Source organism: Panicum virgatum, chromosome 1N, assembly GCF_016808335.1.
Source record: "Panicum virgatum strain AP13 chromosome 1N, P.virgatum_v5, whole genome shotgun sequence".
In the NCBI taxonomy this organism is placed as follows: Eukaryota; Viridiplantae; Streptophyta; class Magnoliopsida; order Poales; family Poaceae; genus Panicum; species Panicum virgatum.
In genome coordinates, this window is record NC_053145.1 from 63,609,317 (window position 1) to 63,633,582 (window position 24,266).

At 50.6% G+C, this 24,266-nt stretch overlaps 2 protein-coding genes across 2 annotated transcripts; one reads left to right on the forward strand and one right to left on the reverse strand.

Moving 5' to 3' along the window:
- The first annotated feature begins 16,204 nt into the window (after positions 1-16,204).
- On the forward strand, positions 16,205-18,821 carry LOC120657376 (subtilisin-like protease SBT1.4). The gene has a single exon (XM_039935680.1). It carries the CDS (start codon positions 16,264-16,266, stop codon positions 18,601-18,603), a length of 2,340 nt encoding a protein of 779 aa, XP_039791614.1. The 5' UTR covers positions 16,205-16,263; the 3' UTR covers positions 18,604-18,821.
- A 1,452-nt stretch (positions 18,822-20,273) lies between these two features.
- Positions 20,274-23,040, reverse strand: LOC120657377 (subtilisin-like protease SBT1.4). Its single transcript, XM_039935681.1, has one exon. The coding sequence runs from the start codon at positions 22,980-22,982 to the stop codon at positions 20,628-20,630; it is 2,355 nt and encodes a 784-aa protein (XP_039791615.1). The 5' UTR covers positions 22,983-23,040; the 3' UTR covers positions 20,274-20,627.
- Between the last annotated feature and the right edge of the window lie 1,226 nt (positions 23,041-24,266).

The window sequence follows — 24,266 nt, forward strand, 5'->3', positions numbered from 1 at the left end:
GCGGCGGCCTATGGAGGAACGGCGGCCATGGCGCCGGCGGGGGTGCTCTGGACGGCGGGAAGGAGCTCGGGTGGACTTCTTGGGCACGAGAGGGAAGAGTGGAGGGGCGAGGGTGCGGCTGGGAGCAAATGAAGGAGGGGGAGCTCGGGCAGGGGAGGAACGCGGGGCAGCGGCCGGTCAGCGAACGGCGGCGAGCTCTAGCGCGCGCAGGGGGTTCTGGGCCGTTTAAAGCGAGCCAAGGGAGGAGAGGGAGGAGGCTTGGGGTGTCGGTGGCGCACAGCATTGAAGGCCGTGCGCGGTCAGCGGCTCAGGCAGGTGCATGGCTGGGCTCGTTGGGCGCCACGGTGGCGTCGCGGCGTGTCGTCGAGCGCTCGTCGTTTGCGGCGTGCTCGTCGATGGAGCAGAGCGCGGCAGGCTCGACGGGACGGGAGGGAAGTCAGCAGGCGGGCGTGCAGGCGAGGCACTCATGGCCGGGCAGCGAGCACGGCGGTGCAGCGGCGCAGCGAGCTCGGGTGCTCGAGTGCCCTGCCGCGCGCGCAGGGAGGAGGAAAGGGGGAGAGAGAAAGAGAGTAGAGAGAGAAAGAGAGAGAGAGGTCAACGTGTTGACTCGGGATTTTCTCAAAATTTTCCATGGAAACTTGAAAAAGTTTGGACATGAAATTTGTTCAAAATTCAAATTCCTACAACTTTCCTTTCAGGCCAAACTTCATTTGAGCAATGATTTGAAAGTTATAAATTTGAATTCAAGTTTAATGAACCCACTGTTTCTCGCGGGTTTCTCCAAATTTCATGTTATAACTTGAAAAACTTTGAACACGAAAGTTGTTTATCTTGTCAAACTCTACAACTTTTGTTTTGGGCAAAAGTTCATTTGATCTAAGGTGTGAGAGTTGACTTTTTGGTTTATTTAAACGGATTTCTGGCTTTTAAGTAATTGAAAATTTGGGGGGGGGGTTTAACTTGTCATTTCACATTAATTGCTTGTTTAACAGTGCTAAACACCGGAGGTGTTACAGCATGCCTCTGCTTGCAGGCAGCCGGCAGCAAGGAGGCTGCTGGTGGGGGCCGGCAGGAAAGAGGCTGCTCCTGGGATGCAGGGAAGGAGCAGAGTAGCTGCTAGTTCCTCGCGTCAAAGACTCCAATCAAGTTGCGCAAAAGCCGGCGTGGTAGGATGCCGGGATTCAATCCCTGCCTGGTTCAATTGAGCGGCGCACGACGAGATTGAGACGCGGGGCGCTGGAATCCGCTAGGGAGAACTGCAGCGGGCGGCGGGTGGCGGAATCCGCGCAGGGAAGGGCGGAACTGCAGCGGGCGGCGGCTCTAGATCCAGGTCAGGTGGCGGCGACTCCTTTCCCATTCGATCTCTCTGCCTTCCATTCCATTCGCGCTCTGTCAGACCCGGGGCAGCGGGACTGCTTACAGACATAGAATGTTCGAGAGTAAGGGATAGCTCATGGATGTATCTTACCTCTTTTGTAACTACTCGAATAGGCGTAGAACTAGCTGCAGTACAAGGAAACTACCCGATCGTATTGTAGAAGGACTCCAACTGTACTCAGCTAGGACTTTCCATGTAACCCTGTCCCCCCGGATATATAAGGGCGGGCAGGGACCCCCTCGAAACACATCTACACCTAAGGCAATATAAACCACCACACAGGACGTAGGGTATTACACAACTCGCGGCCCGAACCTATCTAAATCTTTGTGTTCCTTGTACCATCGAGTTCCAGAGTCGTTGATCCCTACCAACAAACCCTACTGCTAAGGGTATCCCTGAGCAGGCTTGGCGATAAACACTGACAGCTGGCGCACCAGGTAGGGGACTCGACGAGTTCATCGGGGAGTTCGATGGCCACTTTCGCTTTCAGCACCATGACGCCTCCCAGAGGCGCCACCTTCATCTTCGATTCGTGGGTCTGCGTCGCCAATGGTTCAGGCGGCTTCGATAGCCACTTAACCAACTCTCCCACGCCAAAGAGCTCCACGTCGGAAGACTCCAACAAGCTCGCCAGATCTCATGATCGCGGCGTTATGTTGCTTCCCGACCTTGCCAAGGAGATCGAGCCGAAACTCGAAAACAACTCGAGTTCTACTCGGACTCAGATTGATCTCAAACCAAAATCCACTCGGATTGGGACTCTTATCGCGCAACCCGTCTTTGGTTTGCGCAATTCATCGTCTATTTACAAACAGATGATTAGATCCTCCTATGAAAATAGCTTGGATCGCCTACTTCACATCGAAAACCAATCAGCCACCGCTAGCTGGTGGCACCCGTTTTTGACGTTTACCCAGATCCAGTCGAGTCACCTCAAGACAGCCTGGATTTCATCACCAATGCGCTGGCTAAGATGCAACTCAAATCTTGCCGATGTCATACCCTCGCAGAACTACTCGACAACCTGCGAGAAGTCGCCAGCATTGATGATCTCCCGTTTCAACACGGCACTCCCCTCGAAACCGAGAGGGAAACTGGCTCCGGTGGAACTGTCCTAGCTGATTACGAATCAGACCTGGAAAGCTTCTCTCACAAGCATTTGGTTCCAGTAATCATCCAGCCCGGAGGTGCTTCAAGCCACCATGATCCAAACGAAGCCTTGGATCAGATCTCAGCAGACAACCTGACCCAAGACACTCCAGCTGATGAAGATGAAGTCACTCGTACAGCCCGCAGGGAAAGGAATCAAAGCAAAGAAGTGCGCAGGACTCGTGCGGCCGAACGTGCTCATCTTCCGCCACGCAACCTCAACAACGAATTCAACAATGTTGCGGATCCCATCTTCAGAACACTGATCGCCGCAATGACAGAAGCAACCCTGCGACTCATGACGATGCCCCAGAATCCCGAGTTGGAACGAGTCATAAATCTCACCAAAAATGTTGTTGAACAACTCGAGAAATAGAACCCCCTGTCCTCGCTTCATGGTACGCGATCAAGGGCTACCGCAACAGCAATACCTCAAGCAGGTCGTACCCCTGGAGGCCACCAGCGTCAACAGCAGCAGGAACTGCAGAACCGAAGAAACCAAGAGGATCAGGAAGCTGTGAGTAGTCATCGCCCCAGAGGTGGCCAACCACAAGCAAGTCAAGCTCCTGGCCCTCAGCCAAACCGCAACAACAACAATCGTAGGAACAACAGGGAAGAGGTAGCCGATTCCATTGTGGACGCACAGGACATCATCAACGCAAGACGCAGAGCGCAACCTGCGGACAACTCCGACCGCTTCCAAGCCCTGAGCAAGGCTTTCGACAACATCGAGTACCCGAAGGATTTCAAGCCTACGAACATCCAAAAGTACGACGGTAAGCAAGACCCTGCTCAATGGTTACATTTATACTCGACCACTATTAGTATTGCAGGGGGAGACACCAACACCAAGGTCCTCTACCTCCCGATGGCCCTGGAGCCCGTACCCCTCACGTGGCTCGAAAGCTTGGCGTGCGAATCAATCCACTCGTGGGAGGACCTCAAGAAGGCGTTTGTCGACAACTTCCAAGGGTCGCTACATCGAGTAGCTACTCGTCACGCCCTATCCATGATCAAGCAGGAGCAAGGCGAGTCGATCAGATCCTACATCAAGTGCTTCTTCGACACAAGAGCCACCATCCCCAACGTCACCGACGATGATGTCATCGACTACTTCCAGAGCGGCATCACCGTCCTGTCACTATACCGCGACTTTGGGCATAATCGGCCCAAAACGGTGGTAGATCTACGTGACATGATGTAGTGCTGGGCAGATGAAGAGGAGCAAGAACACAATCGCTTTCCCCGCCGCAACAATGACAACAACGGGAAGCGCCACAATGACCGTGGAGGGCCCAGCAACCAACGGGATCCTACGCGTAAGCATAAGCCTGACGACACTGTCGGCACTATGGATTGCTCACTGCGTGGAAAGAAGGGCGACAAACCGCAGGAATAGTTCGACAAGATACTTCACAACAAAAGATGTCCAAACCACCCCAAGAGCAACCACTCGATGTGGGAGTGTACGATCCTGCACAAATCCTTCCAGTCCGCACCTACAACTGCTCCAAAGAAAGAACAAGACAAAGATGATGAAGACGACAAAAAAGACCGTGATGGTTTCCAACAACAGCAAAACATTGTCAACGTCATATTTGGAGGAGATTCTAGCTTCTCCAAGCGAGCTCAGAAGCTCCTACTCAAAGAGATCCTCTCAGTCGAACCAACAATTCAGAGGACACTCAAATATAGCGAGGTCCCCATTACCTTCTCCAGGGAGGATCAGTGGACTAGCTTCTCTGAACTTGGAAAGTTCCCGCTAGTACTCGATCCAGTCATTCAGGGCTCCAAGCTTACTCGAGTACTCATCGACGGCGGAAGTGGGATCAACCTGATCTTTGCAAGCACACTGGTAAAGATGGGCCTCAACTATATGAGTCTGCTTACTCCAAGTAAGGCTCCATTCTATGGCATCGTCCCCGGAAATTCCTCTACTCCAATTGGCTCGGTTACCCTCCCAGTCACATTTGGTACAGAAAAGAACTTCCGGACAGAGTACATCAAATTCGAAGTAGCCGACTTCGAGTCCTCTTATCATGCTATCTTGGGAAGACCTGCACTAGCCAAGTTCATGGCAGTGCCGCACTATGTCTACCTGCTCCTCAAGATGCCAGGCAACACAGGAGTCCTTTCACTACGGGGAGACTTCCTCAAGTCCTTCGACTGTGACAAGGAAGCAATAGATCATGCTTCTACTATTCGAGTTCCTAGCTCTGTCAGCGAAATACTTGCCGCTGCTAAAGAACTCTCACTCAAGGAGTCGATGCCTTCCAAGAAGCCAAGCCAATCATCGGTTAAACCAACCAATGGTGTGGGCACTAAGACTATCCAGCTACAAGAGGGAGACGACTCCAAAACAACCATCATCGGAGCAGGACTAGGTGACAAATAGGAACTCGAGCTCGTCAACTTCCTTAGGGCCAACCGAGATGTATTCGCGTGGAAACCAGCGGATATGCCAGGGGTGCCCAAGGAGTTGATCGAGCATGCCTTGAAGGTCGACCTAAAGCAACACCAAAAAAGCAACGGTTACGGCGGCTCTCACCGGACAAGCAAGAAGCCATCAAGAAAGAGCTGGCAAAACTACTCGCAGCTGGGTTCATCAAGGAAGTCTACCACCCCAATTGGTTGGTCAACCCTGTGCTCGTCCAGAAGAAGAACAACAACGAGTGGAGGATGTGCGCCGACTACACTGATCTAAACAAGCATTGCCCGAAGGATCCTTTCGGGCTATCACGTATTGATCAAGTAATCGACTCGACAGCAGGATGTATCTTGTTATCCTTCCTCGACTTCTACTCAGGGCATCATCAGATCGCCCTAAAAGAAGAAGACCAAATCAAAACGGTCTTCATCATCCCTTACGGGGCATACGCCTACAAGACCATGTCCTTCGAGTTGAAGAATGCTGGCGCTACTTACCAGCTTGCGATACAGCTGTGCTTCTCCGACCAGCTACATCGCAATGTTGAAGCCCATGTTGATGATGTCATTGTCAAAACGAAGACCTAGGATCAATTCATTACTGACCTGGAAGAGATCTTCAACAGCCTCCGAAAATTCCGCTGGAAGCTCAACCCAACCAAGTGCGTCTTTGGTGTACCCTCTGAAAAACTACTCGGATTCATCGTCAGTAACCGAGGAATTGAGGCTAATCCAGAGAAGATCAATGCCATCATGGCCATGGACGCTCCAGCTACCATCAAGGACGTCCAGAAGCTTACAGGCTGCATGGCAGCCTTGAATCGATTCTTGTCCAGGCTTGGAGAACGGGGATTACCCTTCTTCAAACTCCTAAAGCGACAAGATAAATTCGAGTGGACTACAGAAGCAGCGGAAGCACTCGAGAATCTCAAGCATCATCTCCAGCCACTGCTAATTCTAACAGCCCCACTACCCGGTGAGGAATTACTCCTCTACATCGCTGCGACTACCCATGTAGTCAGTACGGCGATAGTAGTCGAACACTCGAAGGAAGGCCACGCTTACGGTGTTCAAAGACCAGTCTACTTCATCAGTGAAGTACTCTCTGAATCAAAGGTTAGATATCCATCAATTCAAAAACTTCTGTATGGAATTCTAATCACCTCTAGGAAGCTCTGGTATTACTTCAATGAATACAAGATCTCAGTCATAACTGACTTCCCATTGGGGGATATAATCCATAATCGGGATGCCACTGGACGAATCTCAAAGTGGGCAGTTGAACTGGGAGCTTTGGAAATCAACTTCAAGCCAAGACCAGTAATCAAGTCACAGGCACTAGTCGACTTCTTGGCTGAATGGCGGGAAAACCAAATTCCAGCACCCCAGAACATCCCAGAGCATTGGGTGATGTACTTCGATGGTTCACTCAAGATCGATGGAGGCGGCGCAGGAGTTTTGTTCATCTCCCTCAAGGGAGAACAATTGAAGTATGTGTTCCAAATTTTGTTCAAGGTCTCCAACAATGAAGCTGAATATGAGGCATTGCTACACGGCCTCCGACTAGCAGTATCTCTCGGCATCAAGCAACTACTTATCTACGGCGATTCTTTACTTGTTGTTCAACAAGTCAATAAAGAATGTGACGTCAACAAGGATACAATGGACGCATACGTTGCAGAAATCAAAAATCTTGAAAACAAGTTCTCAGGATTGGAAATCCACCACGTCAATCGCAACAACAACATGGGAGCTGATGTCCTCTCCAAACTTGGGTCCACTCGAGCAGCTGTCCCACCAGGAGTTTTTGTCCATGAACTTCACCACCCATCAGTCAAGGAACAAAGCCAACAAGACACTGACACGGAGGCCCCGGCCACAGTCAGAGAAGTGCTGATGATTGACGAAGATTGGCGGACTCAGTTTATTGACTTCATCAAGGAATTCAAGCTTCCACCACATGTTGATCCTAAAAGCATTGAAGCTGCCCGCATCACCAGGCGCAGCAAGGGTTTCGAACTCGTCGGCGACAACCTATACAAGCGCTCTGCTTCAGGCATCCTCATGAAGTGTGTTACCCTTGAAGAAGGCAAAGACATCCTCCGAGAAATACACGAAGGAGTTTGCGGCAATCACGCTGCATCAAGGACACTAGTCGGCAAGGCGTATAGGTCTGGATTCTTCTGGCCAACAGCTGTTTCGGACGTAGAAGACTTGGTCAGATGGTGCCCTGGCTGCCAATTCTTTGACAAGAACACTTACGTCCCAGCACACAACTTGATAACAATCCCTCCATCATGGCTGTTCGCCTGTTGGAGTTTGGACATGATCGGACCATTAACCGTCGCTCCAGGAGGATTCAATCATGTGCTGGTAGCAGTCGAAAAGTTCACCAAGTGGATCGAGTACAAGCCCATTGTCAAGATCTCATCAGATAGAGCAGTGGACTTCATCTCCGATATTATCCATCGGTTTGGTTTTCCTCACACCATTATTACAGATCTTGGCTCCAACTTCACGTCACAATCTTTTTGGAATTTCTGCGACAACTCCTGCATCGAGGTCAAATATGCTTCCGTGGATCATCCTCGGGCAAACGGTCAAGTTGAGCGCAACAATGGTTTAGTACTCGACGGCTTGAAGAAAAGACTCTACGATGCCAACACCAAGAAAGGCGGCAAGTGGATTCAAGAACTACCTCATGTAGTCTGGGGGCTGCGAGCCCAACCTAGCAAAGCAACTGGACAATCTTCTTTCTTCCTTACCTATGGGTCAGAGGCTATACTACCCGCGGATATCATGTGGAGATCCCCAAGAGTAGAAGCCTATCAAGAAGGAGAAGCAGATGAAGCTCGACAACTGGAGTTAGATTCAGTCGAAGAGGCCAGAGTCAACGCCTTAACTCAATCGGCTAGATATCTTCAGGGAGTCAGACGCTATCATGACCGCAACGTCCAGCAAAGATCCTTCAACATTGGAGATCTAGTACTTCGCTGGATTCAGAATGAGACAGAACTGCACAAGTTAAATTCCAGATGGAAAGGTCCCTTCATCGTAACTAAGATAACAAGACCAGGTTCATACAGAATCACTGATGCAGATGGCAATGAGGTACCGAATTCCTGGAACATTGAGCACTTGCGCAAGTTTTATCCTTGATCCAAGCAGACTAGTGGTGTCAGTTGATTTTTTTAATAAAGTGAGGATTCTTATTGACATATCGACTACATTAAAGGCAGTCTGACAGCATCACCAGTCCAGGATAAGCTTACACAGTTTTCCATCAGAACAACTACACAAGCCGCATCCTTTCCCTTAAAGGGCACAACCTACTCGCCTAGCTCGAGAAGGTGAATGGATACCTTTACTAGTTGTCCATCTTGGATAACTCGACGGAGTTCATCCTAACAGGTCAACTATGAGGAACTCCAGCATTGCTGTCAATGCAAAACTACTCGCTCGCTCGAGTACGTTATGGATACTACTACATTTTGTCCATCTTGGGCAACCCGACGAGGTTCGCCCTAACAGGTCAATCTTAGTAGTTACTCCAGTCTACAAGTTAGACACCTTACTCGCCTCGCTCAAGTAAGTTTTTGATATCTTTCTATCATTTACATCTTGGACAACCCGACGGGGTTCGTACCTAACAGTTTTGCCTTAAGGATTACTCCAGTCCTTGGTTAAAGGACACCTTACTCGCCTTGCTCAAGTAAGCCTTGGATATCTCTATGACATTTACGTCTTGGGCAACCCGACGGGGTTCGTACCTAACTGTTTTGTCTTACGAATTACACCAGTCCTTGGTAAGGACACACTACTCGCCTGATCGAGTAGTTTATGGGTATCTTTACAAGTTTTTTCTATTTGGATAGTCCGACGGGACTCATCCTAACTGATTAACTTTAAGGATTACTCCATGCGGGTATTCTACTCGATTGATCGACTAGTTCATACTTATCCTACGGTATCAGATTATGTTTCTGAAGACACACAAACAGGATACAAGCTATGAACAACGACAAGAGCTCACTGAAAATTATAAGAGTTGTTACAAGCAGTCTACTCTGCCATGTTCTTCAGAATTTCCTCCGCAATCACTTCTGATTCCTTACAATACTCTCGGAATTTCTCATCAGAGCAACTGGGAGCTATTTCTTTAGCTATCGAAGCTAAATTAAACTGAGGCAAGTATGACTTATCAACTCCTATCATGTGTGTTAGATAATTCTTAGAAGTAGCCGTCATAACATCAAAAATTTTCTAGGGAGCTTCTTCCAAATGCTCCACCAAGGACTTGCTACTTGACGACTCTTCTTCAGTATCAACCACATCCACAAGAGCTTGAGCTGCTGCTATTAGTCGAGTATGGTCTTCCGGAGAACCTGATGGGAAGATATCTCAGATATTGATATGACAAAGCAAAATCAGGACAAAAGATCGAGTGCTTACAGGCTTGGGCAGTCTGCAATTGCTTCTGAAGCCTGAAATTTTCTTCTTGAAGCTTTGATATTTCTTCCTCAAGTCTTATATAAAGCATGAGACTTTAAGAAAGATCGATTGGCTACATCCTGAGACATACAATGCGAATCTGGTCAGACATCAACAACTACTCGATAAAGATAAGTAGTGGCAGAAGAGTCACCTTGGTGAATTTAAAGCTCCACTGCATACAATCTGCAAGTTTCTTCATATTGTCTAGAGACAACAGTGGATCATCAAATAGTTTCTTTCCCAACTCTTCTTGGGCTGACTTAGTCATAGACTGGAATGGTACCAGTCGAACGGAAGGACCTTTTGACCCTTCTGCTCCACTACTCCCAGATCCACCAGCTTTGGAAGCTACTTCAGCAGCCGCAGGAGTATCAGATGTTTCAGGACTTGGCTCGCTTGGTTTCTCAGCTGTGTCTGCACTCGGGAAACTGGCAGCCGAGTTCTCGATCAACCCAATTACAGGAGAATCGGGGGCTGATCGACTACTTTCTTCCGAACCACTTGACACCCAGTTGCGGAAGTCTTGGACTTGATCTTTTACATACGCCGAAAGATGTTGGACCCTAGCCAAGCAAGATTCTGAATAAGAAAGCTGAGGCAAACGGGATACAATCAACAAAATATTATATACTTACCGGCCGGCATCGAGACGAGGAACTTTCCTCTGCAACATTGATCCGGGAGCCACTTTCCGTTTCTTGCTGTCGTCAAAATCAGCATTTGCAGAAGTCAGAGGCATACAATACTCGGATTTATAATTCTTCTGCAGAAAGAAGCCAATACTTAGTCAGAAGATCAAAAATGGTTAACTACAAGTACTCGACATGGTATCTAAAGCACGTACCTAGGCATTCTCGGGAGGATTTTGTGCCGAGAAGAGTGTTGGAAGCGTCAAAGACTTGTCGAAGTTATCGAGTACTTTCCAGCATCTCTTTATTACTTCAGACTGAACCATTGGTTCTGAGGACATCCTAGTGGGATCCTGCGTACCTTCATATCTAAAGGCAGGATGCTTTCGCAGCTGGAGAGGCTGCGTCCGGCGACCGATAAATGAGAAGACCACATGATCTCCAGTGGCTCCCTTTTTCTTAATAATGGCAATTACACGAATAATGGCTTCAACTTGCTTGCCACCAGGTCCTCTACTCGACCAGCTCTCCTGGACTCAGGGGGCACCAGTAGTCCTTTCTGGAAGTGGGGATTCAAAGTTCCCAACATGGAACCAGAACTTCTTCCATTCGGCCTTTTTACCCGTCGGATCATAAGCCAAGTACTTGCCTCGGTTCTCAGGGCAGAGTACCAATTAACATCCCCCAATGACGGCGGGATTGGTGGCATTAGGGATTGGAGCAAGGAAGAAGAAATGTTGGAAAAGGTGGAAATGGGGGAGAATTCCAAGGAATGCCTCACAGAAATGAGTGAAAATCGAAAGATGCAAGATGGACTGAGGAGTGAGATGGTGTAATTGAATTCCCCAGAACTGAAGCAGTCTATAGAAAAATTCTGACACAGGAAGAGTGAGACCACATTCTACAAAATCGCGAAATATAACGGTCTCAAGAGTACCTTCCATAGGGTAATCTTCTTCTTCACCAGTGCGCCATTGGCTCACGCCCTGCTCTTGGAGGAGACCCATATTCTCCAACTCCCAGACCAGTGATTCAGATATCTTACTTTTACGCCAACCTGTGGACATATTGGCGATAGTTCCCTCCTCAACTTTGGATTTGTTCTTCTTGGAAGCCATCTCAAAGTCATGAGTTTTGGCTCGGGGGCTACGAGAGGGGCTTTTGGATTTTGACTGAAAAGAGGCAAATGTGAAATCTGAGTTTGACGGCGGCCAGGAGGTCAAGGGGTAAAACCCTTTGAAGTTTTCAACCGGCTTTATACGGTCTTCAGGGGCAATTTTGTGAATATTTGGGATGCCAATGGATTATTTCCTTCTCAAGGAAATTTTAGGTTTTTACCACGAGTTTACATTGATTCTTAAATCTAAATGGAGAGATTTAAATTCAAGACTCGGGGGCTGCGGAATATATGTATCAGAGATTTATTTTTCAATTTTTTTGAAAAATAAAGAAGAAGAAAAAGACTGAAGTAACCCTAAGTCTGATTCTACGATTAAACCTAAGCCTCGGGAGCTTTTCCATATGGAGCGCGAGTACTTCGCGCACCATATATGATCAAGATTTCGGGGCTTGAGCACCTCACAGCCTCGAAGCAAACGGAAGTACTTGAAGGACAACTCGACGTATCTGAAGGAGGAGTCAGAAGCAACCAGAAGGATGTTCTGACTACTCGAAGAACTTGAAGACGCCCAGCCAAGTACTCGACACCTGCAGGACTCGGCTACGAAGAGCTCGGGGGCTTGTCAGACCCGGGGCAGCGGGACTGCTTACAGACATAGAATGTTCTAGAGTAAGGGATAGCTCATAGATGTACCTTACCTCTTTTGTAACTATCCGAATAGGCGTAGAACTAGCTGCAGTACAAGGAAACTACCCGATCGTGTTGTAGAAGGACTCCAACTGTACTCAGCTAGGACTTTCCATGTAACCCTGTCCCCCCGGATATATAAAGGCGGGCAGGGACCCCCTCGAAACACATCTACACCTAAGGCAATACAAACCACCACACAGGACGTAGGATTTTACGCAACTCGCGTCCCGAACCTGTCTAAATCTTTGTGTTCCTTGCACCATCGAGTTCCAGAGCCGTCGATCCCTACCTACAAACCTTACTGCTAAGGGTATCCCTGAGCAGGCTTGGCAATAAACACCGACACGCTCTCTTATCTCTTCCTCTCTGTTTCTTCCTGCGCAGCAGGCGGAAGGCGGGATCTTCCACGCGGGCTGCAGTTTTTCCGCGTGCCGCTGATTTCCCGCCGAGTATCGCGTCCGCTCGCTGCGCCTTGGTGACGCGAGGACGCCTACCACACCAAGGCGGACGCCATAGTCGCGACTGGAAAAGCGAGGCCGACGCTCTGAATTTTTTCCGCTCGGACGACTAGGCGACGCTTTAAAAACCATATTCTCATATATATATATATATATATATATATATATATATATATTAGTGTAGTTATTAAAAACAACTGCCATGTGAAAATGAAAATGAAATTCAATGAAAATTAAAAAGTTATAAAAGGTAGTAGCACACATACTGGAGGCCCGCGGCGATCAAGTCCGCCCTGATGACCACCGCGTGCGTCTTAGACAACGCCGGCGGCGTCATCAAGGACATGTCGATCGGCAAGGCTTAGACGCCATTCGCCCATGGGTCCGGCCATGTGGACCCCAACCGCGCCATCGACCCGGGCCTGGTGTACATGCCGACGCCGACGCCGATGTGTTCGCTTGGCTGTGGCTGATGGCTGGTGCTGATTTATTATAAAAGAGCAGTACTGCTCACTGGCTGGTAACTGGTGGCTGGTGCTGATTTAGTACGAAGGAACAGTACTACTGGCTGGTTGGCTGACAAACCAAGCGAACACGGGGGCATCTCCTTCATGTGCGCCCTCGGTTACACCGCCGACCAAATCGAAACTGACTGTTCTACGCGGCACACGGGCTCCCGCCGGCGACAACTACCCCGCCTTCTCGGCGGTGTTCAATCCCAACATGGACAGGGTCACGCAGCGCCGCACCATGCGCAAGTCGGCTGCAACCTCAGAGCCACGTACACGGCCAACATCACCAGCCCCGCCGGCGTGCAACGGTGAAGCCCCAGAAGGTCCGGCTCGACGCGAGGCAGCGGACGCGGGACTACGAGATCATCACCTTCACGCCTCAGGGTCAGGGAGCGATGGAGAGCACAGGGTGACGAGCCCCATCGCCGTCACCTGGCCCTGGCCGGCGCCCCAAGTGGCGGCGATCTGATGCTAGTTGCCTGTGGTGGCCTGCCGTTGCATGATCGTGTTCTAGAACTCGTTGCTGCTCGTCATTGCCATTCCAATGTGTTTGGGTTCGTCTTGCTTGATCATTTTCTGGCGATTTTTCCCTTTTTCTGTCGATTCATGTTATGTAATTTAAGCAACGGAATCTTTTTTTCTCATTTCAAGCTTGTGTCCACCCCTTCTTGTTTGCTATGGTTTTGTGTTCAATGAATTTATTTTTCAATGACCGGAAGGAATACATTTTTTCAGAGGTGCAAGGAAAACCAAAACGTATAGATAGGGAAAACTAAAACAAAACTAACTTGTTTCTTGGGCCGAGCCCCTTCCACGCTCTGGGCCGTCACAGGCCGTGGGGCCTGGGGGGCGTGAGCCTTTCCCGTGGATGAGGCTCCTATCTCTCAAAGAGAAAAATAAAAAAGAAAAAGTCCTTCCCACCCCGCTCAACTATTGTGTTATTCGATTCACCTCCTTCAACTAAAATATTGGATATTTATGCTTCTTGAATATTGAAACCGGCCAATTTATCATTTAGATGGTTTTCAAAGCAGTTTTGGCTGACGTGGCACCACACCAGCTGTCCTACGTGGCACTACGTCAATCATAAGAGAGATAAATTGAACTTTCATGATAGTTCAGGGAGGTCCCTCGGACTTTACCAAAATTTATAGAAATATTTTTAAGAAAAATACAAATATTTTTTCTAAAATAAATATACAATTTACAAATACCAAAATATTATTTAACATTATACAATTTTAGAAAGTTTATTCTAAATCAAAAAAATATGAACCACCGTGTAAATTTAAAAGATGGTTAATTAAATTCAATTTCTGGCTAATTAATCTATGGTTGTTTTGATAGCCATTAATCGTCGATGATTTTATGTCCATAAATCTTTGCACTAAATACGAGTTCCAGTGCCCCTTCCCGCACCGCCCATTTCTGCACCATGGCTGTCGAGTCGCGGTCGCCCCTGCCGCCTACTCTAGCGGCCAACAGACCATAGACCGCTACTGGCCACGCCACGTCTCTGTACGGATGCATGCTAGCCTAGGCATGCCCGAGCCTCACCACGCAGCTGTCGGTGAGAGCACCAACAGCTGGAATCGTGTATCCCAGAGTGTGCCCTGCTCTGCTCTCGTACAGGGAAGGAAGAAAAGAATAGAAGTTTTTATAGAGTTTCAATACAATTCTACTACTTATGTGAATAGTAGTGCACAATACCGATGCACAGGGGACGAGGAAGAAATATCTATGACTTTTTTATTCTAGAAAAAATATTTAGATTTTTATAAATAATATTTTCACAACTTTTTATAAAGCCTCATGGACCACCTTGAACTATCGTGAAAAATCAATTTACCTCCCCTCAGGGTTGACTTGGCGCCACGGACAGCTGGCGTGGCGCTACGTCAATCAAAACCATTTTGAAAACCGCCTAGGGAGGTAATCGGCCGGTTTCAATAGTTCGAGGAGCATAAACATCTGGTTTTCTAGTTGAAGATGGTAAATCAAATAATGGAAATAGTTAAGGGAGGTCGGAAGGACTTGTTTTTCAAAAAAAAAAAAGAGATGGGCCCAATCCCCTCACAGAAATGTGCACGTTACGTTACTTGCATCACAGATTCTTTTTTGGATTATGGATGGGCAGGCAGAGATGGATGGATGGGGCCAGCCAGAAATGTTCACGTTAGCGTTACTCGCACCACAAATTCTTTTTAAATAATTATTTTGAAAAAAAAGGAAATACACATAGAGACATTGATATATACACGCGCACTCACCTCTATAGATTTCGTTAGAGTACGATTTGATCTAAATCTATTTTTCAAATAGTTTGGCGGCTGATAAATCAGGTCCGCATTTTGTGAATGGGTTCAAATAGTTCTTCAAGGAATTTCTCATTCTCTCTCTCCCCCCCCCCCCCCCCCCCCCCCTCCTAGCGTCGGAGTTTGTCCCCTCTTTTTGCCACCACCTTGAAATGTCGCATTAGATAAGTCCTGCAAGTTTCAATTTTGAATTAGGTGTCAAATGTCCATCTCAGGCCCACCATCAATAGTTTTCCTTCTCCGCTACCGATTGGTCTTTTAAGTCCACTTCGATTTAAAGCGCCAACTAGAATACCCATCTTGGTTCTGTCCTGTTCCTTGCGTGTTGTGACTCCGAAGAAAATTAGGAGTGAAGACAAATGGGTCTAGAGATGTTTTGTTAGGCCGCCATAGCGATGCAAGGGGACTGGGTTGCTGACCTACTAACCAAAACGACACATATCCAAAACGAGTTAGTCCTGAATAAGTTCAAAAAAAAAACTGTTTGAGCAGAATACGTTTTAGATCGGCCCGTTTACATCCTAACCAGTCAGGCTTCTTGACATTGTAGTTCCATGAATATAACACTGCCCTCTTGCTATATCAGTTTATGCACATCGCGCAGTCTAATTCCTTTTTCCATAAAGATTTGTATATTTTTTAGTCGTCAGAATCCCTTAAAAGTCAGAGCAACTGGGTGTGATCCAATAGATTGAAACACAAATAAGATCACTGGACATGTTTAAGAATCTTCAGACAACACGGCATTGCGCGCATGTCGTGCTTCCCTGGAAGCAACGATCGAAGAGCCCAATGAAGAGGATGAACCAGTACCGGAGCGTGGGCATGGCGTCACGGCCTATTGGCCACTTGCGGTAATCCAATGGCTAGATGCCGGGTCTTCTCTCTTACAATATCCAGAGCGAGGTCGACAGGCAAATGTTGTTTTCAGATTTGGATCCATCAGATTCCATTCTCTCGCGTGTTCTGCAACCACGATGCCGTGTTGATCTGGCACATGCGCGAGCTGATCAGCTCGCCTACTTATGGCCGCCTCTGTCCCCCCGAGTCCACCACAACGCCAACACAGATACCTCTCGCGGAGCCCGATGGCGAGACTAGCATGGGTGCTGTGCCTCCTGCTCGTTGTTGCCACGGCGGTGGCGGTGGCGGTGGCGGTCGCGGAGTCTGAAACGGAGGCCGTGTCCACCTACATTGTGCACGTCGCGCCGGCGCACGCGCCACGGTCGTCACGGCCCCGCGCGCTTTCCAGCGCGTACGGCTCCTTCCTGCGCGGCCACCTCCCCGCGCGCGTCGCGCGCCCGGCGCCGAGGGTGCTCTACTCGTACGCGCACGCCGCGACGGGCTTCGCGGCGCGGCTGACGGGGGCCCAGGCCGCGCACCTCTCCTCCCAGGACTCCGTGCTCGCGGTCGTGCCCGACGCGACGCACCAGCTGCACACCACGCTGACGCCGTCGTTCCTCGGCCTCTCGGAGTCGTCCGGTCTGCTCCCGGCGTCCGGCGGCGGCACGGGCGTCGTGATTGGCCTCATCGACACCGGCGTGTACCCGAACGACCGCGCGTCTTTCGCCGCGGACCCGTCGCTGCCGCCGCCGCCCAGCACGTTCCGGGGCGGCTGCGTCTCGACGCCGGCGTTCAACGCCTCCGCGTACTGCAACAACAAGCTCGTCGGCGCCAAGTTCTTCAACCTGGGGTACCAGGCTGCGCACGGAGGGGAGATTGAGGAGACGGAGTCTAGGTCGCCGCTCGACACCAACGGCCACGGTACGCACACCTCGTCCACGGCCGCGGGCTCCGCCGTGGCGGACGCCGCCTTCTTCGACTACGCCAAGGGCAAAGCCGTCGGCATGGCTCCGGGCGCGCGCATTGCCGCCTACAAGGCGTGCTGGACAAGGGGATGCACGTACTCTGACATTCTCATGGCATTTGACGAGGCCATCAAGGATGGGGTCAACGTCATCTCCGTCTCACTCGGCGCTGTTGGCAGGGCGCCACAGTTCTATAGCGACACCACGGCCGTGGGAGCGTTCAGCGCCGTCCGCAAGGGCATCGTCGTGTCCGCCTCTGCAGGCAACGCCGGCCCCGGCGAGTTCACCGCCGTCAACGTCGCGCCGTGGATCCTGACGGTCGGTGCGTCAACCATCAACCGCCAGTTCCCAGCGAACGTCGTCCTCGGCAACGGCGAGACCTTCAACGGCACCTCCCTCTATGCCGGCACGCCGCTCGGCGCAAGCGAGATACCGTTGGTCTATGGAGGGGACGTGGGCTCAAGTGTCTGTGAAGCTGGCAAGCTGATCGCCAGCATGGTCGCCGGAAAGATCGTGGTGTGCGACCCAGGCGTGAATGGTCGAGCAGCTAAAGGAGAAGCCGTGAAGCTTGCCGGAGGAGCCGGAGCAATCCTAGTTGGCAGCAAAGCTTTCGGCGAGCAGGCCTTGGCTACCGCTCACATCCTTCCCGCGACGGCCGTCACGTTCGCCGCTGCCGCGAAGATCAAGAGGTACATAAGGACGAACGCGTCCCCCGTCGCGACGATCGTGTTCCTCGGCACTGTCATCGGCCGGACGCCGTCTTCCCCAAGAATGGCATCCTTTTCCAGCCGCGGCCCAAATTTCATCGCGCCGGAGATCTTCAAGCCGGATGTCACCGCCCCTGGAGTGGACATCCTAGCTGCCTGGACCGGCGAGAACTCTCCCTCGGAGCTCGACAGCGACACGAGGCGGGTGAAGTTCAACATCATCTCCGGCACGTCCATGTCGTGCCCGCACGTGAGCGGCATCGCCGCGCTGCTCCGGCAGGCGCACCCGGACTGGAGCCCCGCCGCCATCAAGTCCGCGCTGATGACCACCGCGTACAACGTCGACAACGGCGGCGACATCATCAAGGACATGTCGACCGGCGAGGCATCCACGCCGTTCGTGCGCGGGGCCGGCCATGTGGACCCCAACTGCGCCCTGGATCCGGGCCTGGTGTACGACGCCGGCGCCGACGATTACATCTCCTTCATGTGCGCGCTCGGCTACACCTCCGATCAGATCGCCGTCTTGACGAGGGACGGCTCGGTGACCGACTGCTCCACGCGCTCGGGCTCCGTGGGCGACCTCAACTACCCGGCCTTCTCGGTCGTGTTCAGCTCCGGGGATGGCACGGTCACGCAGCGACGCGTCGTGCGCAACGTCGGGAGCAACGCCGAGGCCACGTACACGGCCACCGTCACCAGACCCGCCGGCGTGGGCGTCGCGGTGGAGCCTCCGACGCTGCAGTTCAGCGCGACGCAGCGGACGCAGGAGTACGCAATCACCTTCGCGGCGCAGCAGGGAGGCGTGACCGAGAAGTACACGTTCGGGTCCATCGTGTGGAGTGACGGCAAGCATAAGGTGACCAGCCCCATTGCCATCACCTGGCCGGCGAGCCAAGTGGCGGCGATGTGATTCGACAGTTCTACAAACTGGCCGGCGAGCCAAGTACCTTCGACAAACTTTAGCTTGTGTGTCGTTGTTTGTTGTTGTAGGTTGCATTTAAAAAATAAGTCGCCTAGCTTCATTACTACCTCATTCTACCGACAAGTTGTATAACTAATCTTATGATTTGGAGTTTCACTTCTCAACTGCTCTTGTTGTTAAAAACACCATACATCACGTAAATCACGTTCAAGCTGACAGAGCCAATAATGCAATTAGCAAAGTACCCCCTCCATCCCGAAAGGTAAAACATTTTAGTTTGTTATAAGTCAAACAATTCTAAGTTTGACCAAGTTTATGGAAAGAGTAATAATATTTTAAAAATCAAATAAGAATAGTTAGATCAATTGTGAAATATATTTTTATAATTTACTTATTTGGTGTGTTAAATACAAATATTTTCTCTAATAAATTTGGTCAAACTTAGATTATTTTAACTTAGAATAAATCAAAATGGCTTTCATTTCAGGATGGAGGGAGAGTGCTTCTCTTCTTTGAGAAATGAAATGAAATGAAAATGGTAATGGTGCAATAAAAATTCTAGTCCCAATAAACACTCATTAGGAGACATCACATATCTAGATTGGCATTCAACTTTAAGGATAATGCACATGGTCATAGACACATAGTTCATACTCCACTTCATAGACTTTAAGGTTAAAATGTCCAAACCGATGTAGGCACTTTTTTTTCATTGTAGCTGCTGCTTACAAATAAGCTGCCTGATGTAGGCATTTTTTTTTCATCACCCGAACTTTCATCAGATCTCAATGGCTGCCCCCTCTCACGCCGGCAGCCCGGGTTCGATCCCCGGGACTAGCACCGGGAGGCTCCTCTACAGCCTTCCCTTAAAAAAAAACCCCCTTGTGATTCAGGTCTACATTGCTCACAAGTTGACGTTGAGCACGCCTATGGCGCAGAAGTATCCTGTTGCCAAGAACACATGGTGTTCATATTTATTCTGATCCATTCTGTTCACTTTAATATTTTTAGCCAGACTTTTATGATTTTGATTTACGTGGTACTACATGCTCCTATTGTACAACGCCCCTGTTGCCAAGAACTACACTTTGGGACAGAAGATATTTAGTTTTTATTAGTATTTCTTCTACTTTCTTAAGTTGTTCCTATTGTAGGACACTTGAGCATTTCCAAACTAGAAAAAAAAATTAATCACTAGCATAATGCCCGTACGTTGCTACGGGTAATATAATAGACCTACGTAGTACCATTAAGTTTATATTTGTTCACTTCATATACAGATTGTGCCATAATTATGCGAGACATTGATTGTTCGTGTTTTGATTGGAATTCCGATTGATTTGTTTGGGTTCCGAGTAGAATTCCAATTGATTTGTTCAGATTCCGAATAGAGTTCTGATTGACGGACCAATGAAACATTGCTTGCTTTGAAGATAATAGAGATAGAAATAGAGGTTTGATGAAGATCCAACAACTCCAGTGTTGGGGGATCGCAATTCGCAACCAAAACCGTAACCTTTGAGCGTTCTTATTAGTCCGAACCCCCGAAGGCCGCCTCCTCCCTGATCTCCGGCGACAGGGACGGTGTGTGTGTTCGAGAGAGAAAGCAAACAGAAAATCGTAGGCACTGATTCATTAATGGGGCGCACGCATCGGGATGTGGAAACAGTGGAAGGACGTAGGAGTTTCCAATTGCAAGGATCAAGCATTACAAATTTGCTCAGTACATGGCAAATCGCCATCTGCCACAATGGCTGCTTGCTGTCTTGCAAGTTGCAAGGACGCTACTCTAACCAACTCTACTGTAAACGAAAATGGCATCTGCAACTACAAGCACATGGTCCACGACCGGAGCAGTTGAATTATTCCTTATTTCAGTCGAGTGGCTGAGACATCGCACACAATGGCTGCTGCTGCTGCATCTGGTTTCAGTGCTGGACGGATGAACGCAGGACACGTGGAGATCAAGACTTGAATGTCTCTGTACAAAGTACAAGCTGGGGTCACTCACTTTACATGGCCGCTGCTCCACCGTTGGACGGCCAGGTCACAGCAATGGGACTCGTGACGTTGTGCACGCCGTCGCTCCAGGTGACGGACCCGAACGAGTACTTGGTGTCCACGATCACCGGGTTGCCTGACGCTGCGATCGTGATCTCGTAGGCCAGGCTCCTGCTCTTGTCGTCGAATGCCAGCTTGCTCGGGCTCATAGTGACAGTCACGCCGGCGGGGCTCACGATCTTGGGCTCGTACACGGCGCTGGAGTTGCTGCCCACATTGCGCACCACCCTGTGGTAGGTGACTGAATCTTTGTAGGAGGAGAAGACGGCCGCGAAGGCAGGGTAGTTGAGGTCGCCGGAGCGTGCGAATTTCCTCGAGCAGTTGGCGGCGGAGGCGTCCTTCGTGAAGACGGAGATCAGGGACGGAGGGTAGCCGAGGGTGCAGAGGAAGGCGACGTAGTCGCCGGTGCCGGCGTCGTACACCAGGCCGGGGTCGAGGGCGCTGTTGGGGTCGACGTGGCCGGCGCCGCGGACGAACGGCGTCGACTCGACGCCGGTGGCGAGGTCCTTGATGGTTTCACCGGCGTTGTCCAAGTTGTACGCCGTGGTCATGAGCGCCGACTTTATCGCCGCCGGGCTCCAGTCCGGGTGCGCCTGGCGGAGCAGCGCGGCGAGGCCGCTCACGTGCGGGCACGACATGGACGTCCCGGAGATGATGTTGAACTCGACGCGCCTCGAGTCTATGTCGAGGTCGGTGGGGGAAGCGGCGCCGGTCCAGGCCGCGAGTATGTTGACGCCGGGGGCGATGACGTCGGGCTTGAGGATCTCCGGCGCGCGGTAGTTGGGGCCGCGGCTCGAGAACGACGCGACCTGCGGCGCGGACGGCGACTTACCGATGACCGTGCCGCGGAACGCGATGGTCGCTGTCGGCGACGGATCGGTCTGGACGTAGTGCTTGATCTTGTCGCCGACCTTCTGCCCGACCATAGTCGCCGGCACGAGGTGGGAGTCGGCAATGAGTTCCTCGCCACTGTCCGCTGTGTTGGCGAGGATCATGCCGGCTCCACCGGCAAGCTTCACCGCCGCGCCTTTCTCGACACGAGCGTTGCTGCCGCGCTCACAGACCACGATCTTGCCGGACACCTTCTTCGGGTCGAGCTCGCCTAGTAGGCACAGGCGGGAACCACAGTCTCCGGCGAACACCAGCGGCAGCTGAGTGGGGTTGAGGGGATCACCGGCGTATAGAGAGACGCCGCCAAACACGCGGCCGTCACCGAGGACCACATCGGCGGGAAACTCGCGGTCAATGGTGGATGCACCGACGGTCAGTATCCACGGCGCAATGTTGACGGCGGTGTACTCGCCGGGCCCGGAGTTCCCGGCGGAGCAGGAGACGACGATGCCTTTGCTCACTGCGTGGAAAGCGCCGATGGCAATGGAATCCCTGGGGAAGCTGGGGGCATACCCGTTGGCGCCGACAGAAAGGGAGATGACGTTGACACCATCGGCGACGGCCTCGTCCATGGCGGCAAGGATGTCGGAGTCGTAGCACCCGGACTTCCAGCAGATCTTGTACGCCGCGATGCGCGCGCCGGGGTCCATGCCCACGGCCTGTCCTTTGGCGTAGTTGAACAATCCCGCGCCGGCCACCGGCGACCCCGCCGCCGTGGAGGCGGTGTGCGTCCCGTGGCCCTCAGTGTCCAACGGCGACTTGGACTCCTTGGTCTCATCGATGTGGTGGCCGAGAGCAGCCTCGTACCCCTGGTAAAAGAACTTGGCGCCGATGAGCTTGCTGTTGCAGTAGGCGGAGGCGTTGAAAGATCTCGTGGAGACGCACCCACCGGAGAAGGATGCGGGCGCCGGGCCTAGCCCAGCAGCGGGCGCAAACGAGCCCCGGCCGATGGGGTAGAGCCCGGTGTCGAGCACGCCCACGACGGTCGACGACGCGCTCCCCGCCGCGGCCGGCAGGAGCCCCGCGGCCTCGGTCAGGTGGAGGAACGACGGGGTGTGGGTGGTGTGCAGCTGCCGCGCCTGGTCGGGGTAGACGGCCAGGACGCCCTCCCCGGCCGCGGCGTGTGCGGCCTGCTCGGGCGTGAGGCGCGCCGCGATGCCCGTGGCCGCGTGCGCGTAGGTGTAGAGCACGCGCGGCAGGGGCGCGCGCAGGCGGCGCGGGAGGAGGCGGCCGAGGACCGCCTCGCCGGCGCCGTTGGCGCGCGCCGCGGACAGCGCCGGGTGGTCGGGCGCGAGGTGGATGATGTACGTGGACTGCGCGCGCGCCTCGCCGGCCGCGGCCGCCGCCGCCGCGACGGCCGCGAGCGCGGCGAGAGCGAGGAGGACGGCGAGACGCGGGGCCCTGATCCTCGCCATGGCGTCGGTAGCAGATTGGCCAAAGCTGCTAGTGCTGCGGGGGGGTTGGTTGGGGATAATAATAATGGATCTATCTATATCAAACGAGTGTTTTGAAGCCTATGCGAGTGTTTTGTAACGTCAAATCACATGATTAGCACAGTAGAAAAAATCAAGTGTTTCGGAGCATATCCACACCCGATTTTTCAACCACATGATTAAAATCCAACGTTCAGTTTTGAAAAGCAGGATTAATTATAACCAATACACAGCTGTACAAATCTAATTATAAGCCTTCTAAGCACAAACAGATTTGAAGAATGAAGTTCCTGTAGTTAGGATTGAAAATGTAACATTTTAATGACAAATTTGAAAGATTAAAATCATGCAACTCTTGAGTTCAAGTAACATATTTGTCACACAAGAATGTAGAACCCTATAACCAAATAATATAACTGACTGCATCAACTTGGCAATTAATAAGTCAAAAGGAATGAAAACTTCAGAACACAAGCCTGAATAGAGCTTCAAAATTCAGTCACAAACGCTGAGTTTAGAAATGAAATAAAAGATTTAGCTCACAATATTGAACACTATTTTGTTCATTTGTTTTGACTACAAATTTGCTATGAGTGCCCTCAATGGCAAGTTATGTGTGCATGTCCCTAGTGATGAGAACATAGCGCGTCTCAAATGAATATGGTGGATCGAAATACATCTACAAACATAGACATATGAAACATGTTAGCCAAACATGAAATAGCCTGACATTTGAACAATTATTACACCATGCAGACATAAGAATGACAATACAATAACCACTGGAATTTTAGCTGTAGGCAGTGTGACTACTGAAATATGAAACTAAATGGCATGCTGGAGAAACATGACATAAGAAATGTCAGCAAATTACAACAAGGAACGAAATGGAAAAAGACTGAAATTACACCTTGTTTAACTACAAATGACGGTATAATAACCGCTGGAATTTTAGAAGATATGAACTGTCACTAAAACTCTAGATCGACATATGTAGATCAAAGCTAGTAGACATAGAACATATCATAATAGTATTTCAACAAAAATGGATGCAAATATCATATAACAAAGGACAACCGATTATTCTATGTTGAGCATCACAAGCAAATAGTTGTTTGGAGCTCATTGCAACAAGACATGAGCAAACGACAAGGTAGTAAAAGCTCATCTATGGTTTCCTCAAAATTGCATATAATATGGTTTCAAACATTACATGTAGCAAATTAAATAATCATCATAATAAAAAACACATAGATGCAAAATACA

What these genes read in the sequence shown, in the direction of transcription:
- LOC120657377 (XM_039935681.1), bottom strand. Translation starts at nt 22,982, where the DNA reads ATGGCGAGGATCAGGGCCCCGCGTCTCGCCGTCCTCCTCGCTCTCGCC.
- LOC120657376 (XM_039935680.1), top strand. Translation starts at nt 16,264, where the DNA reads ATGGCGAGACTAGCATGGGTGCTGTGCCTCCTGCTCGTTGTTGCCACG.